This window comes from Rhipicephalus microplus, chromosome 6 (assembly GCF_043290135.1).
Source record: "Rhipicephalus microplus isolate Deutch F79 chromosome 6, USDA_Rmic, whole genome shotgun sequence".
Taxonomy (NCBI): Eukaryota; Metazoa; Arthropoda; class Arachnida; order Ixodida; family Ixodidae; genus Rhipicephalus; species Rhipicephalus microplus.
In genome coordinates this window covers 35,110,821-35,128,787 of record NC_134705.1, presented here as the reverse complement: position 1 = coordinate 35,128,787, position 17,967 = coordinate 35,110,821, and the positions used below count along the sequence as shown (strand labels likewise).

The window sequence follows — 17,967 nt, the reverse complement described above, 5'->3', positions numbered from 1 at the left end:
ATGTGCTTAGCCAAACATGACAAGAACGTATGCCTGGAACACGTGGCAATGATTTCCACTGGAACTGACGGAATGTTTCTAGCTTGTCTGCATTTGCACACAGCAGCTTGACATTCTTGAGCTTCGCGCTCATTCGCGCCACCATTTGGGATGCTGACATAATCACAGCTGAGCTTGCCGCTCTGAGGTTGTAGAGCGTAGCCTGATGCTTTAGTAGGCCACCAACGCCTTCACAAGAGTTCTTGCCATGTCCTGTGGCTGAAAAAATCCACTTTGTTGATATATGACCTTTCTAACATAACTCAAACAACTGGTACTTGTTTTTGAAGTGACTGTATGCACCATCAGAAACATAGATAACATGCGTGTCAGGCTTAAGTTGTGGATTATTTGTGCATTCATATAGTTGTGGATTATTTGTAGAGCAAAACAGGCATGTGCAGCATCATGGCATGTGTCATCACTGATGACGGCAAAACTTTGAATTGATTGCTTCCTTGTGATGATACACGTGAATATAGACACCAGTCTTTTGTGCCAGTGATACGACTGTACCTCATTCGGTAAAATGGCTGTCCAACTTTCGGCAAAATCAAAGTGAAAAATGCAAGATTCTTTTTCTTGGTTCTCTTTCGCCTGGCATATTGCTGATTCTTGAATGCATCTTATGTAATCATGGGTAATCCACTCCACGAACCATAGACTTAGCTCTCGCAGAAAAGCACTTGCCTGGGCTGTTTTTTTTACTAGATCGCCATTCTCCCATACTGCATAGACTACCTCAATATCTTCAGGGATTCCTCAACATGTGGCTGTCAGAGCGTCCGCCTTAGCACAATAGTCACAATGGCCTAAAAAACAATCACTTGTAGGGGAGCTGCAAAGACATAGTTCTTTCAAGAAGTCCGCCGTGTAGGCACCATCGGTGACGTATTATAGGGCAGAAACACACTCCGTGGCATTAGCACAGTATATACAAAGGCACAGTTCTTGGTGTGGTGCAAGAAGAACCCACTTCAACCTCAGTGAATAAAACTTTGAGAGCCCAATAGACGTGTTCGGATTAGCTTCTCTAAAGAGACGATAAGCCTCTCGCACCGAATGGGTCATAAACCTTTTCAAAACAAGCTCCTTTTTACGGCAATGATAACAGATACTACATCTTTTTTGTTGGGACTCTGCCGAGAGCAGCTTTACCCATCTTTGGAGTAGTAAGCCATAGCTGCCTGGACGTCAATTGGGTTCAGCCGCGTCCTTTTTACCGCATTTGGTGCTAACCATATCCCGTGTTTTGCGCGCCAGCGTCGGGATCTGTATATCATGTAAGCTGGCAAGTTTGGTATAAGCGCTTGGAGTTTTCGACGCTCTATATCGCTCGACAACAGTGTCAACAAACGCATGCGCTGTTGATACGAAGAACACGCTTCATAGGCTTGCTTGAAATTCTTGAACCACTGGGCACACACACCGCATTTCAGATCTGATGGTTGAAAGTGGCGGTTACACACGTTACGGTGGCATTTCACGGTTACTGTAGAATTGCTGCTAAGTTGTCTTCGATCTGCATGAACTTTGCTATTTTGCGCATGCAGCTTCTCCAGTCGCATATGTGACAATGCTTCAGGCGTGTTTACGCCCCGCTCTTGACTTCTGCCTTTTTCTTCTTCCGGCAAAAACTCATCAGCTGTTTCAGCTGAGAAGCCATTAGACGAAGACAGCATATCTCTGAGGCGTCTGAAGCAGTTCTGGCAGACATGGTCGTTGTTATGTGCATGGCGGGCAACTTTCGGCAAAAGCTTCTGGAGGGCAAACAGGCCGATGTCTTCGACCTTGCGGAAGTTTCCTTTTCTTTTTATGCAGCATGAGGTAATCTGAACAAAAAACTCTATCCCAGCTGAAGTGGTCAGCCATCCCCACGCTCCTTGAGGCTCAAATTACTGGCAATGCAACTATGCGTGAAACCAGCAGCACGAAAGTGATCTATCTGTCGTCTGTTCCTATGTCTCTCACCTTTAATGAGAGCAGACGTAAAACAGCGTGCGCAAGTATCTGCAGTGCGAATGCAAAACTGAAGTATAGAACGTTAAAATGAATTTCACAATGTTTTTGTCGATAAAATTACGGGAGGCGTAATCTTTGTCCCTACTTTGAACAATATGATCTAAAGCATGGCCTCCGAGATGCGGCGCACAGCAATTCATCTGTAGAGCAGACGACGGATGACAACTTGCCCTAAAGCGTGTTCTTCAGTCTAATGCGGCAGTCTTCGTGCCCCAAATGATAAAAATTTGTTATGAATCCTTTATGAACTCATTCAACATTCAATTCTCTTACCCAACGTGTTGCAAACACATGGCCGTTACAGCAGCTTCATCTGTGTGTCAGTAATTTAGGAGGTCCCCTTTCAGCCTTGTGCTATGGGACCTCCTTCTGTATATACTACCTCAATGCGTGTATATTTTTTGCGACAAATAAAAATAAATAAATAAAAAAAAGAGAGGCACCACATATTGGAAGTCTCAGTGCTCTACGTATAAGAGTGAATTCAGATACTGTAGAGTATCGTGTTCAAAATAGTTACTCCTATCTGCTAAAACAGCCTTTCTTCACCAAATGCGGTCACGTTTACTCGCATTTGAAGCTTATTGCCGCTTTTCCGTTCCGATTTATGGATATCTCAACTTATCAGCACATTCTTGAAAAGCTCTGATTTGTACCACGAATATTGTTGCTAAAAACAAAATAATGCAACACATTTTTCTATATTACTGTATGATGGCCTTCGGTTGTCTATTTATGAGATTTTAAGAAAAATCGAAGATGGGGTTTTTCTTATTATTCAAATTTCAGTGGAGTACACTTTTGCTTATATGAGAACTTTGAGGCAATATATAAAAATTTACATTTGCCCTACGGCAGCAATAATTTATGTACCTAATGAACACACTATATTCTTAAAACGTAGCAAGTTTGAAAACGCTGCTTGCATTACTTTCGGGGAAAAAAAATGGGGAATACGTAACTCATTTTAAACTGTCGCAAAATTAGACATTTTTAAAAGCTATTTTCTTAAGGTCTGCAAACTTGAAACCGTATGAATTCATTCTTCATTAGACATGCATTTCAGGTAAAAAATATCTTCCTTGAAACAGAAATGCGTATTTGTCTTTTTATAGCATCTGCGATTTTCGAAAATGACAGGTGACAAAGTTGGTGCCTCCGTGTTGGTGAATATTTTTTTCCTCGTAGGTTATGTCGTTATTCATAAAATGAAGTTGACTTCCGGGCTACCTGGTGAGAGGTGCACGAAATATAAAATACTCAATGAAATCTAAAATATCAACTTTTGGACCCGTGTCGATCTCTCGTCGAATCACCCTAATGTTTCATTTTTAAGAGCAACAGTGAGCTTATGCAGTAGTTAATAATGTGACACAATGTCAAAACTGAAAAAAAAAAAGGAAATAATATTGTGCAAATTTGATCACCTGCATATAAAGGACCTAGAGCATGTCATAAGAAAATTCACTGAGCTGCGTTATGGTACTAAACCCGCATAAAAAACCATGCTGGGCATCAAATAACGCGTTATTGAAGTCTAGAATTTCATGATATGTTTGAAGAGTATGTGCGGGAGTGTTTTACAAGAATGGCTTGTGATAGAGGTGGGTGTGTAGTTCAATAAAGACTGCTTGTTTCCGGACTAGAATAACGAAAGAATTTTACCCATTTTCAATGCTATAACAACAGACCTCGAGAGAGGTTTATGCACAATAATGGTTAGATATTGACTAGTTCATATGGAGTATCTAATGATGAATCCATTGTCAATATTATTAGGACTACCTTTTTTCTTTGAATCGACTTTTAATATGACATTGAACCCACTCTGGTTTGAAACAATTATGTCGTCAACTGCTAGTCTGCCCTGTAAAAGGAGGAACATAGAAGTTATTGAGAGTAAAAATGTATTTAAAGTAATCATTAAATTCATTCGCAGTCAGAGTAATGTCACCTGTAACCATGTAATTTATTTCAAATGTATCAGTTGTAGATTCCAATGGTAGTAGAGATCTGCATGTGTAAAGAGGATTTATTTCCATACAGACGTGAACTTATTTCTGAGCAAGACCAGAAGTGTAGCTTGCAAATAAAAATTATGAGCAGCTTTAGCATTGCTTCGAAGTTTCTCTTTTAGGGCAATGAAGTATGCAGGAACAACAGCATCACAAGGGCATATAATAGGCCGCAAAAGCCCAAGTCGTCGCGAAAGGTGCAAAATTTCCCGTGTGATTCAAGGCAGTTCTGAATTCGTGTTTGTTGTTTTTATCGGAACGAAACGTGTGATGCACATTGTAACAAGATCACTAAAAAATTTGGTTCAAGTGCCGACATCTTCAAAAATACTAATTGCTTCAAATTGGTTAAAAGAAATACTAATTGTTTGAATATTACCAGTATCATCAGCATTGCTCACAAAATGCAAAACGGCTTTATGATCAGAAATACCCTCTACAACAGTGCACTCGTAACCATAATCACAGACTCCAGGGCTGAAGAAAACAAAATCTAGGTAAGATCGCTGTGCCTCCTGTGGTACCACTGACTATTTGCTTTAGACAAGAAGTCAGTGAAAAGTTCAGCGTTTAACGGTACAGCTGGGAAGCATGACCTAGCGATGATAACAATATCCAATTTATATCAGGGACATTAAAATCACCCATACATATTGGATTTGGCCAATGTGGAGCTATTTCTTGGACGAATACACTCAAAGAAACCAAAGAGTCTATGATTAAGGGGAGATGTTGGTCGAAAAACGCGAGTTTTTTTTCAAAATTACCGATTTTTTATTTTCGCCTGTTTCGATAAGATTAATACCTCTACTGTTATGAAAAAAACAATACAGGTCGAGACTTAACTGAAAATGCTTTAAAATTGCATATTAAGAGCACAAGGTGCCTGTTAAAAGGTCGAAAGTGTGCAGTCTTCGAGCACCTTGCCGTAGATAATGCGCCGCCGCTCGTCATTGTTGATCGCATGAGTCGAAGAGTCGAGCCTCACTATTCAAATAACAACATTTTCTCTCACAGTTGCAGCGCAAGAAATAGTACAAAGAAGCACTCTTCTGCGCGTTTTTTGAGCGCTGCGACTGGCTTATCACATGGTACGAATCGGGGACCGCCATTGGCGGCTGTGCGCCCGTATGTGCTGTGAAACCTATTTGCGGAGTCCCTGTCTTGTCGAGCAGCGCAGCTGAACAATGCTTTTCTCGTGTAGTTATCTCTATTATGAATGAAAAAAGGCATTGCTCGCAAATGAAAGTCGTTGTGCGGCGCGCTCTGTAGGAATAGGCTACGAGCAGCTGGTTCGATTTACGGCAGTTGTTGGCTTGCAAAAGCCAATGCATCAAAAGTCGTTCACACCCATCAGCCGGCAAATTCGTGAAGCGGCAATGGATGATGTCATCGCCAATCTTGAGCTTGAGAGGTCGAAAGAGCTCGCAGTGAGAGAACTTAGAAGGGACGACATTGCCATTATGTACGACGGTATGTGGCACAAACATGGCTGCAGAATGGCATGACACTGGACTTAGTTTGGATTTCGCACTCCTGTCGAACTTCCTAGCTTGCAGTTGGCACAAGGCTCTGCCAGATGGAGCGGAAGTTTGGCAAGCGTTTCATGGCCCTGTCTGTGGGTGAAATGTCTGTGAGGAGTCGGCTCGAAAAAGCCTAGAGGGATAAACTCATGGTGCTGGCGTATTTTAGTTGCAGTGGCCATTACAAGAAGGATTGTTCTTTTTGGTGTGCAACATTTCATCTGATTCAATGATATCTTTCATAAATAAAACCTCAATTTCAACTTGAAACTCGTTTTTTTCAAAACACATTTTTGCCATTTTTTCCAATATGCCCCTCCTTTTTTGGGCACTTCTAGTGCTCGGATCTGCGTGAAATTTTGCCCAAATTTTTTCCAAAGTATGAAAAACGCAATTATCTAGTCTAAACTTCAATATTTCATTGTATAATAAAAAATTGTATGTATACCTTTACTAGGGTAGGTTAAATATAGACTTTTTACGACTATAATTTTCATGCATATTACATATTTTTATATGTGCTTCCCAATTAGTTATTTGCACTCTACACTTTATTTGAAGCATTATGAACTATGAATCGCAAAAAATTACAGAAGTTAAGGGATGAAAAGAGGGGGGCAAAAGGATTAGGTTTTTCACTTTGTCATGTTACAGAGCTAAAAGTGTGTAACTTGCAAGAAAACTAATTATATATTTGAAATCAGCATAAAAAGTTTCATAAACAGTTCAAGTTTCATTGCTCCAGGGTAAACATTTAAAAAAAAGTGTCTTCGAGTAGCTTCTCCCCTTAAGTTAGATGGACAATAAAAGACACCAAGAAAAGCAATGTTTCGAAATAAGCTTTACACTAAACTGATTCACTTTGAGACGGACTATTGAGCACAGAAAATTTTAAGTTGGACTGCAAGTATAAAGCAACGCCACCACCTCTTTCATTGGTTCGGTCAGTTGTTATGACATTAAAGCTCATGAAGCGAAATGCAGTCTGCAGCTTTTCTATTTTTTTTTTTTTCTACTCAGCCCGAATTCGACATACCATAGTATTTTTAAAAATTTTTTTTCTTGACTGCAGACTTTCGGAGCCAGCTAAGATACATGAAAAAATGGTGCACTGCCACTATAAGTCACAACTATCTACAGAACTAGGGATCTAGCCCACCGGTGATGACTAAACACACTTGAAAAAAACTGGCAACTTCATATTGGAGCATTTGCTTGCACTACAATTTGATAGAAAACTGCCATTTGATTAGAGAAAGTGCACTCCATAAGTGAACACAATGTCTAGAATGATCGCCCCTCACTGAAGGCCCTAGTGATACATTATTTTGGAATGCACTATTTATAGGATTGGTCAAGGAAGACAAAGAGACAGTGCACAAGAAAAAAAGATTTCCTTTTCGCATCTGAAGCACCTGCATAAAATTTGCTTTGCGTCGTGAAGTGACATTGATGTGATTGACGACCTCACCAACACTGGTGACATGGAGTGATAGCCCCTGGCAATGACTCTGCACCCACCGTGTACAAGCCGTGGTCGAGCAGCACCAGTGTCGGTCCCTGGCTGCCCTGCCGCACCAGCAGGTTTCCTGGGTGAGGGTCACAGTGCACGTAGCCTTGGACAAAGATCATTTCACTGTACAGCTGGCCCAGACGACTGGACACCTAGAAACACCAACATCGCACATGCCTACACATCAGATCTGCGATTAGAGGAGCACTGAAGAAAAACAATGACTTGGTTTAGATTGACAAACTGCACTATCAAAACACTAATGTCATATGTTTCACTATCACAAGTTCATTATAGGCAGATAACATCAAGGCTGAAGTTTAAGTTTTAAATTTTGCACCGAAATTTTCCTGCATAACATCAGAAGTTTTGAAATGTATTTTTCGTATTTATGCGACATTAGCTCGATAAAGTTTTCTGAAGCTTCGCATACTAGATTTATGGTACCCACAAATGACAATGTACTATAAAAAGCAAAAGTTTACGAACGCGAAATGTCCCATAAAGCTGAATTCCCGCTTTGTCTGGGAATGTAATTTTGAAATAAATGTTGTATACTGCACTTGGCATTTCGACCTATACAGTCACCCACTTGATTAAAAGCATTAAGCAGTGATATAGCAGAAATCTGCATTTGTCATTGATCTAACGTCCCACAAGCTTTTGCTGTTGATAGTACAGCATAGGCCACTTATAATGTAACTGCTTTAAGATACAGAACCGCTTTCAATGCGGTCTTTTTTTGTTCCCGTTTACCCTCCCATAGAATGTCTTGTATATGTATACCACTTATTGTGCAGTCCCCCAAGATAAAGGACCGGTTATAATGCGGTTGCCGGAAATCGTTTGTGCTAAACGCGGTAGCGAGTAGCGTTGAGTGCTTCGTTAGGGAGCAAACGACAAGGTTGTTACGGAGGAGGAGGGGACGCGGAGTGAACAAACGAAGGGCGGAGGGAAGAAAAACAAAATTTTAAAAAAGACTGCGGGACACTACCCGGACTCGCCGAGTAAGAGAGGAGGACGGTTGCCTCGGTGACCGATAAGCCTTTGCACCGGTGCCGACGCGGCTACAGGGTACTATGTCGCTAGCGTGGCTTCGGCCGCGGGCCGCTCAACGTGGCACGTGCGTTCCCGTCCTTATCAACTACGTGCGCTTAACAGTTTTCTGTCGGGCTACACATCGTCGTTATCGTGCTTGCAACAAATATCGCGTTTGATTCCTCATCCGTAAATATGAAAACTTTTTACAGTTTTATGACGCGAGCTATCACTTTTGCTGCCAGTGCGCTGTCGTACGTAAGCTTGGCGAATTCATGATGAAACAAGCGCTAAATATTACACACACTCAGAGAGGACACAGACAAGCTCTTACTAGCAACTGAAAATTTTATTTCGGAGCGAACACTAATAAATACATCACACACATGTACGTCATTCCCAACTTCCCCCTGTCATCATCAACAACGTGATGTACCAAAATAATCACTCCCATAATCTATGGCACACAGCTGGAAACAAACACATGTCAAGAACTAAAAAAAGAAAACTTAAAACAGAAAAAAATGCACTGAGCTATGTTACGTCCAAAAAAGCAAATTCCACATCTGTTAGTAGAATAGATGCTTGACTGACGCAACTGTCACCTCCTTTCCTAATCCGATACGCTTCCATTATTTACCTCATCGTTCGCTTCTTGTGCCTGTCAATTATTCGTGTGTCTGAAAATTTCAGTACGAAGGTGCACTCCATGCAGTGCGTCGCTAAGTGTGAGTAAGGGGCCCCCTTTAGTGAACTCTCATATTCATGAATTCGCACATTCAGGCACCAACCCGTCTGACCAACGTATTCCTTTCTACATGTGAAAAGAGTTCTGTATACAACATCGTTTTTGCACTCAATGTACCTCCTGCTATGTTTTATGCTACATCTGTCCGATTCTCCCATTCCTTTCTTGTTAGCTAGCCTTTCTACGGCTGGGCAAATCTTCGATAATTTGTTTTTAGCTGAAAAGACAACCCGCACGCCATGCCTTTATGCAACTTTTTTCAACCGATGTAAAATATTGTGCAGATACGGGATGACCACTGTCAGCTCTTTTTCACCCTCAACTTGTCTCCCCTCTTTGCGTGTACAGATCATTGTATTTTTCACTTTGCGACAATTCTTCTCACAGGTCAATAGTTGTCGACCCTCGTTGTCGACCCGGCCACCAATAGTTGTCGACCCAGCCACCAACTTCGTATCACGCACGCGGTTCTTAATTCACTGTTAGTGCGATCTTTTTGACGCCCAATCTTTATGTTCTGGACAAGCTTTCCGTGACAACATACCAAACGGCAAGCTAGACATAATCGGTGTTGGTTGGGCTTCGATCGGTAGCGGTCGTGTGAATCTAAGTTGCGGTTTGGTACCGAACCAACAAAACTCTTTGCGGTGGCCGCACGTGATGGGAAGAGATACATATCGTTAAATGAAAACGAGGGCGGCGCATGTAGTGCTCAAATAGTGGTTCACGATTCGATTGTGATGTCTTACATAGGGTGCGCGCCCATGAAATCGAATGGTTGGCGTCTATCAACGCGTCAAATTCTGGATGTGATTCGACATAGTTTCTGTGTAACGCGCATAATCGAGGCGGTCTGATAGTCGGCGAATTTCCGCGATGGTGCTTTCATTTGTTAGACCCCCCCCGCTTTTACGTTCAAATTAAAATATTACCAAGCACGCATCGCATGTTTCAATTGTCGAACACGCGGAGCTGCATGCTCAACACGTTTTTCACAAGTGCGGCCATTGAAAAACGTTGTTTTGGTTACAGTGCGGTACCGCTTATAGCGTGAATATTCGGGACTACCGCAATTTATGTTATATGTGGTCTATACTGTACTTCATTTTTATCAATTAGAAGCTACATAGAACCCAGCAGATGCCTTCAATATTTATGAAGTCACGGTGTTTGATGCGAGAATCTCAAGGTGGCGTCTCCACCCACGTTTTCTTTTTGGGAGTTTTCCCACTTACCAAGTGTCGCATTGCGGTAAGAGTGCAGTTTTCGTGATTGGGTAATTACTTCACTAATATGCAAAAGATCGTTTTGCACTTCCATCATCATCATCCTCAGCCCGACTACATCCACTGCAGGGCAAAGGCCTCTCCCATGATCCGCCAATCAACCCGGTCTTGTGCTTTCCATTGTTTCATCATACCTGCGAACGTTTTAATCTCATCAGCCCACCTAACTTTCTGTCTCCCCTTCGTGCGTTTGCCTTCTTTGCAAATCCAGTCACCCCCAATGACTAGCGGTTATCCTGCCTATGTGCTACGTGCCCAGCCCATGTTTATTTCTTCTTGGTTTCAACTCTTTAGTGTCCCTTTAATGAGGCCATGACACAAATTTTTCGGTCATACTCTGTGTTGTGTAGGTTAATTCTTGTGCTCTGAAAAACAAGTTGGTAAAATTAGGGTGCATATGGTTGAGTCCTTCATTTATAAATGAATCTTTTTGTAAACATGCGCCAACAGCGTGAGAGTTGTGCAACACTGGAGCACTTGCAAGCCTTGACGTCAAAAGCTGCTTCTTTGCGAGTGCCCGGGTTCCACGGAGCAATTTCATTCTGAGCTGAAACTGCGGAATGTGTGCAGTAGTCCAGCTCACACCAACTACCACTATGTTGGAGCTGCACTTACAAGTATTTGGTTTCCTGCACGCTGTCATAGGGCGACTTCACGAAAATTCAAACTGTAAACATGGCAGCCAACAATCAGGTTCAACAAAACCGAATTTATTTATTTATTTCATAATACTGTCAGCCCTCTTTTGAGGGCTCTTACAGGGAGGGCACAATCAGATACAAATCAACCAGTATACATCTATATCAGGTGGTCGCACAACTAAATAATACATGTGTGACACTTTATCAAATCGGCAACCACTGCCTGCATTTACAGCAATGCCTGGCTACGCATTACAAGGCTTAAACACAGCTGGGAGAGAAAAAAAACAAAGAAACTAAAACCAAGAAAACTTGCAGGCTTATCATCTGGCAGCTCCATTGCTCAAATACATGCCCAACAATTTTTCAAATTGGCAAAGATCGCTAGCATTTATTACAATGCCTGGCAACGCATTCCGAAGCTCAATCATAGCTGTTAAAAAAGGATAATGAAACAGTTCACTCTGACAGTAGTACGGTACTAAAACACATTCGTGATTAACCCGACTGCTTCGTTTCCTTGGCATTTTTAAATATAAATCCTTGTTAATTTTTAGCTGTCTTTGCAGTATCCAAAAAAAGCTTTCAACCGTTTTTTTGTCTTCGTGCCTCAAGTGATTCCAGTTCACAGGACTCCAACATCTGCGTGACAGAATCTAACCGGCGGTAATTCGTGCATATGAAGCGGACGGCACAGCGTTGAACTTTTTCAAATTTTGCTCTCAGGCTGTCTTGTTGAGAACTCCACATAACTTTTTCATAATTTAATTTATACCTTTATTTTATTATTTATTTAAAAAATTTCTGCTGGCTTCAAAGTGAAGCCATAAGCAGGAGTGGGTAACATATAAATATAGCCCACCGAACATTTTCACAATATATTACGCACAGAGAATGCCGCAGATACACAGGTTTTAACGCGGTAAAAAGAAAAATATACAGCGCATGACATGCAATTGCGGATAGCATAATACCTATATGAGTGCGTACTAACATCACTTGTGTACTAACAACGCAACGTCACAAAACAAAGAGTGCAAATATGGCACGAAGACATGCAATAATTTTTTTAGCTCCCATAAGAATGATGCCACTGTCGCCACCTCCACAATTCCACCAGGGAGGCGATTCTACTCACGTGCAATTCGTGGGAAAAAAGAGCCCATGTGCGAGTTTGTTATGCAAGAAAATTCCTGTAATTTTTTTAGTGATCCGCCCGCGTGGGTCGTTGCATGACTTTTTCTATATACGCACTTGAATCAATGCCAAGCTTATCGTGATAGAGCAGGTACATATATTTTAGTCTTTCGCGATATCGCCGCAAATGTAAAGCTTCCAAGTTCGCTGTCTGAAGCAAAGCAGTGACTGGCGTAAGGCGATTGACGAGCAAAAGATAAATCGAGCAGATTTTCTTTGTAGGTTTTCTAGTTTATCAATATTTTTCTTTGTGTATGGGTCCCAGACCACGCAGGCATATTCCAAAAGGGGACGAATGTAGGTTTTATATGCTAATAGATTTATTTCTTGCGTTGACTGTTGTAACGATCTTCTAAAATATCCAAGCTTTTTCATGGCTTTCTTTTCTAGAAAAGTGATGTTCATTCCACCGGAGGTCTGAAGTGATTATTAAACCTAAGTATTTATAACGATTTAGAGCACTAAGACAGCGACCATTTGTTGAATACTGGAAAGTAAGTGGTGCCTTCCTTCTTGAAATTGTCATTGAGACGGTTTTTGTAGTACTGATGCTCAACTGCCATTTTTCACACCAAATATGTAGTTTGTCCAGGGCACTACTTAATAATGCCTGGTCGGCAGGTGTGTTTACTTCCTGATAAAGGATGCAATCGTCCACGAAGAGTTAGATTTTGACAGGTATATCATTTACGATATCATTTATATAAACTAAAAAGAATAGTGGCCCAAGAACCGACCCTTGGGGATTGCCTGATCGCACGGGCGCCGGGCGTGAACACGAGCCGCCAATTGATGCGCATTGACTCCTAGACGATAAGTATGACTCTATCCATGAGAGAAGTGAGTTATTTTGTAATATGGGTTTTATTTTAACAAAAGCTTATGTTGCGATACGCAATCAAATGCCTTCTGGAAGTCAAAAAAATTATATGGATTTGACTCTGTTAATCTAAGGCTGAGGCAAACTCGTGTATTGTCTCAAAAAGTTGGGTATCCGTCGACATTTCCTTACGGGAACAATGTTGTCGGCAATCAATCAATTTATTTTATTGCAGAAAGTTTGACAAGTGCGTAAAAATAATATGTTCTAGCAATTTTGAGCAGGTACACAGTAAAGATATTGGTCTGTATGACGTAATTAGTGAAGGATTTTCCGCCTTAGGGATCGGAACAACCTTCGCGCGCTTCCAATCTCTCGGGAGTTCTGCAGTGGACAATGTTTTTTTAATATAATAGATAAATACTTTGAGCACCATTCTGCATACCTTACTAGAAATGCGTTCGGTATGCAATCAATTCCTGGTGATTTCTTTATATTGATATTAAGCAGCAGTGATAAGACACCCTCTTCAGTTATCATTAAGTCAGAAATTTTAGGTACGTCCTGAGAAATCGCAAAATTTGGTTGCTTTCCATCGTCATTTGTGTAGACTGAACAGAAGAACTTGTTAAACGATGACGCAAGGAGTGATTCATCAGTTACCCATTCTCCATTAATGAGGATTTTATATGCCTGTTGCTTCATAGGTGACAAGTGTCGACAGAACTTTGCAGGAGCAGAAAGCAAGAAGTTTTTCAAAGATATGTTGAAAAAGTAGTCTTTTGCCTTTTTTATGGTTTCATTTAACTGCAGACGCATATTAGAAAATTTTGATACATGAGGAGATGATGTGTTCTGGCGCAGTTTTTTGCGCATCTTCTTTAGTTTGCGTCCCGCTCGCACTACTTCCCTCGTCGTCCAAGGGCGAGCAGATTGCGTTCTGATAATCTTTGAGGGGACATGACTTGAGACGCATTTCATAACAAGATTCTTGAAGAAACCCCACAAATCTTTGACAGAGCAACTACTTGACTCATAAATATCACTGAAATCAAAAAACGATATATCTAACAGGTCAAGAACGGCGACGTCATCAGCACGAGTGAAATTTGGCACAACGCGTTTTTCCTTCACTTCTTTCCTTGCGCGCAGTGGAATGCTTAATGATAACAATCGATGGTCGGATACACCGTCATAGACGCACAAAGCAGGATTTCGACGAAGGATTCTGTCACTCACAAGAAAAAGATTCAAAATAGATAGTGCGTTACTTTGAACACGGGTGGGTTGTTTTACTAACTGTGTCAAGTCATGAAAAAGAACAATGTCGACCAAGGGCTCAGCAGCACTAGAAAGCGGTTTCGGGAGGTCCGCGTTTCATTTAACTTGAGGAATATTAAAATCGCCAGCTAACAATATATTACAAGTGCTTGTGTTGCAAGAACAAAGAAAATCATTAACACCATCAAAAAACGCCTTCTCGGCATTTGGAGGGCGGTAAAATGCACCCACAACCAGGTTCATTTCCTCAAGGTGTATTTTAATAATGACACTTTCAATACCGTCTCTATCGGAAAGCCTAGTCACATGCTGGCAGATACCTTAGACACTTTTTATGGAATTTCGCAAGCAAAAAAAAATTTAATCTATGAGTGACTACATTTTGAATGAAATAAAAAATTTCAAGATAACAAAGTTTCAATATAGCCAAGTAGATTTCTAATCATGCGGACTTCATTATATTGAGGTTAAATTGAAATACTTACTAATTAAGTAATTCACTATGGTTTCTGTAAAGTTCCCTGGATCGCATTGTGATTTTATATGCACTGCTGTGCATCACACCATCTATGAACCTGCTATCAACGCTTATTTTAAAAGACTACCCACCTCCATGGCTGATATGCCGTTTTTTTCCATGTAGGGTTTGTCATTCACCTGGCCACCCTCGCAGAATTGCATGGTCATCACACGCCTTGTGGTCAGGTCCCAGTGAATCTCGGGAACCTGTAATCATAAAAAAAATACCAGTGAATCTCGGGAACCTGTAATCATAAAAAAAATGCATCACCCAGCAATGGTTGGCTTTTTAAAGATTAGGGCCTACTTACATGGTGCTCAGTAAGCTATCTTAGTGGAAAACCAGAAAATACAAAGCTGGCGAAAGGATGGCCTGAAGCTAGAGCTGTCCCAACAGCAAAAGTTTGGGTGTGGAGAGAGTTCAAATAACACCGTTACAGTGCAATTTGAATTAAATAATTTTCAGACATTTGTAGAATACTCCAAAGCGAAGTTACAGAAAGATATTACAAAGAGTCAATAAACAAATTTTTACGAAACAAAAACAGCTACAAGCCACAATTACAGTGAAAGGACGAATATGTACTTAAGGAGGGTTGTGACTATAGTATCAGGCAAAATTAAAAAAACAAGTTTTTGAAAATCACAATTTCAGTTTCTCTAACCTTTTTTCCCCATTACAAAGTATCTTCACTAAAAAATACGTAAAATACTTGTAAAATTTTCTATGGTGAAAAAATTTTCATGCTTGCCACAGTGGTAAGAATTATTGCAGAAATCACACACAAAAAAAGACAGTACAAGAAAAAAATTACGGTTGCAAGACAGCACAACTGGGCACCACCATTCTGGGCTCATCGGAAAGAGCATTTTTCTTTCTTCATGTTTCTCACTTTAGCTAGGTCCTCCAGTCAGAAACAAGCATACCAAAAGCAAGTGCTTGATATTCATTGCGATGCCTCCAATTGGATTCATCTGCCACGTTGTTCTGCAACACCACCCAGGCAAACACAAGCTACACAATGCCATACAGGTGAACAGTGCGAGCATCTTTTTTATCAGTGTCAACGGCTGCTTAGATTGCCCCACCCTCACCCCTGCTTTTTATGGCACTAGTAATGTACCAATGGTATGGCCACCTGGAGATGATTTAAGTAAAACCGAGTATCTTTCTCTGATAAACCGCATTTCAGGCACCCACCTCGAGCCATGGGAAGTGGGAGAACATGCGGCGAACCCTCTCCGTGTTGTGTGCCTCGTTGATGAAGTCCAGCTCCAGAGGGAGGTTGCGCTTGGTCTCTTCTGCCAGCCACATGAGAGAAAATTCCGGGAATATCTTGGCCACTATGTTCACCAGCAGCTGCCAAAATACCAGGCAGGAGAACATATCACAAGAGCACTCTTTTGCGTCTCCGCAAACATTCTTCTCAGAGCTAATCTCTTAGCACAGTTTCCCCACATAGGGCCGCAAAGTGCACCAAGGGTATACAGAGTGAGCATAGCTCACAGAAAGAAAAGTAGCTTCACATTGCCGCATTAGTCCAACATAATACTTACTACACACGTGGTGTACAAACACAGTAAGCAGGTATTAAAAACACTCTCATGACAAAGGCAAGCCCCCCATATAGCAAGTGTTCTCACACTGACAATGTGAACAGGCATCACACTCCATGCAGATAGGCAGCAGGTATTGCATTTTAATTACCAAAGACACACCCACCTCCATGGTGGCCATGTCGACAAGGGAGTTCCCTAGCACGGAAGGGTGCTGCACCTTGACCGCCACCGTTTCGCCCGTACTGCGCAGGGTGGCACGGTGTACTTGGGCCAGGGACGCAGCACCAATGGGTTGCTCGGAGAATGAGGAGAACACCTCTTTTGGCTGTTTTCCAGAGCACAACAAAGCAGCAGGGTGAGGGAAGCGGGGACAGCAAGGAATTAAAGAGACCAACAACCAATTTTTATGGTACCTGTTTTCTTTAGCGCAACACAAAGCTTGTTAGGCAGAATTTCATAGTAAGAATGGTGACAAGGAAAATGCTACAAGACATTATTATTCTAATTGTAGTGAAGAAGATGAGTGCTACTCAGAAAGGCAGAGGGTATCACTCAGTGTGTGAAGAAGACGACGTTTGGTTGGCTACGTACACAGGCTGGTTCGGCCATTACCACTTCAGTTGTCGTGACCGCTCTTCTGGTATATAAAAGAGCGCTGCTCTTAAATGCCTCATTTTAAGATGTATTGTACTTTTCATGCTGAATATGGAGTCCAACTGGGTCTAATTTTATTTGACCGACGTCGCCAGTCTGTGGTACCGTAATCACGAGAGGGACCTTGCCACCTGGTAAGCCTTCTGAACGGTGTTTGTGAACTTGTTTGGCTGTCCAACGCTTCATAAACCGAACAGCTCTTGCGTACTAGGGCTCAGCAGAATGGTGAAAATTACACCAGTTATATCGAACAAGTGGTCGACCTTTGCCAGCGTGCCAACTAGGCCATGACAGAAGCCGAGACGATCAAACACGTTTTGAAAGGTGCGACTGACGATGCATTTCATATGCTTGTCGCCAAGAGCACGCAAACGATAGCGGAAGTGAACGAATGTCCGAGCTATGACGAGCTCTGGAAACAGCGCGACACCAATCATCGTGCCAGCTCCCCATGTCTAACGATCTCTGCCTTAACGTTGGCTCGCATTGCTGTAGACCAGATTACTTTGCTTCTCGAGATCAAGCAATTCGTACGAGAACAGGTCACACGCCAGTTGTCCCTCGTGCATTATACCTTCAAAGGTGCCCCAGCTACTTTAGCGCCATAAATAGAGCCAGTCGTCCAGGAGCAAATGTCTGAGGCGCTACCAACAACTCACGCACCATCTGTGGCTACTCCACTGACCTATGTCGAAGCACTGAACGGAACCCGACGTTGGCCTGTCATGAATGCCCACGTTTCTTTGTCTCGAACACCTATGTCCACGCGCCCCTTTGTTGTATCACCTGAGCCTATACAACAGGCTGCCCGTCCTTTCTCCCAAACACCATTACGCTTTCAGAACCCACGGCGCACTCAAGACAACTGCCCCACATGCTTCGCCAGTAGATTTGCGGGTCCTGTGGCACGGTTTTGTCGACGGCGTGAGTTTTTCCTGCGTGACGATATCCGGCCCAACACTTATGATTTCCCACCGCGACCTGAGCCTGCTGTATCTGGCAAGCCTGCCACCATGCACACATTTTCAACTTGCCGTAACTTCAACAGACACCGGTCGCCTTCACCTCAACGCCGTTCCATTTCCCCTATGCTACGTCGACCTCGCCCTGT

General features: G+C 42.0%; 1 protein-coding gene across 6 annotated transcripts in view; it reads right to left on the bottom strand.

The window, feature by feature from the left end:
- Adck1 (aarF domain containing kinase 1) overlaps positions 1–17,967 on the bottom strand; it is a 146,427-nt gene that overhangs the window by 48,424 nt on the left and 80,036 nt on the right. For all 6 annotated transcript variants that reach the window (XM_075865915.1, XM_075865914.1, XM_075865916.1 and 3 more), the window contains 4 exons: positions 16,366–16,527; positions 15,844–16,002; positions 14,733–14,849; positions 7,121–7,264 (listed from right to left, as the gene is read on the bottom strand). In XM_075865915.1, coding sequence (XP_075722030.1) covers positions 7,121–7,264; positions 14,733–14,849; positions 15,844–16,002; positions 16,366–16,527 — 582 coding nt within the window. The remainder of the gene's footprint in view (positions 1–7,120; positions 7,265–14,732; positions 14,850–15,843; positions 16,003–16,365; positions 16,528–17,967) is intronic.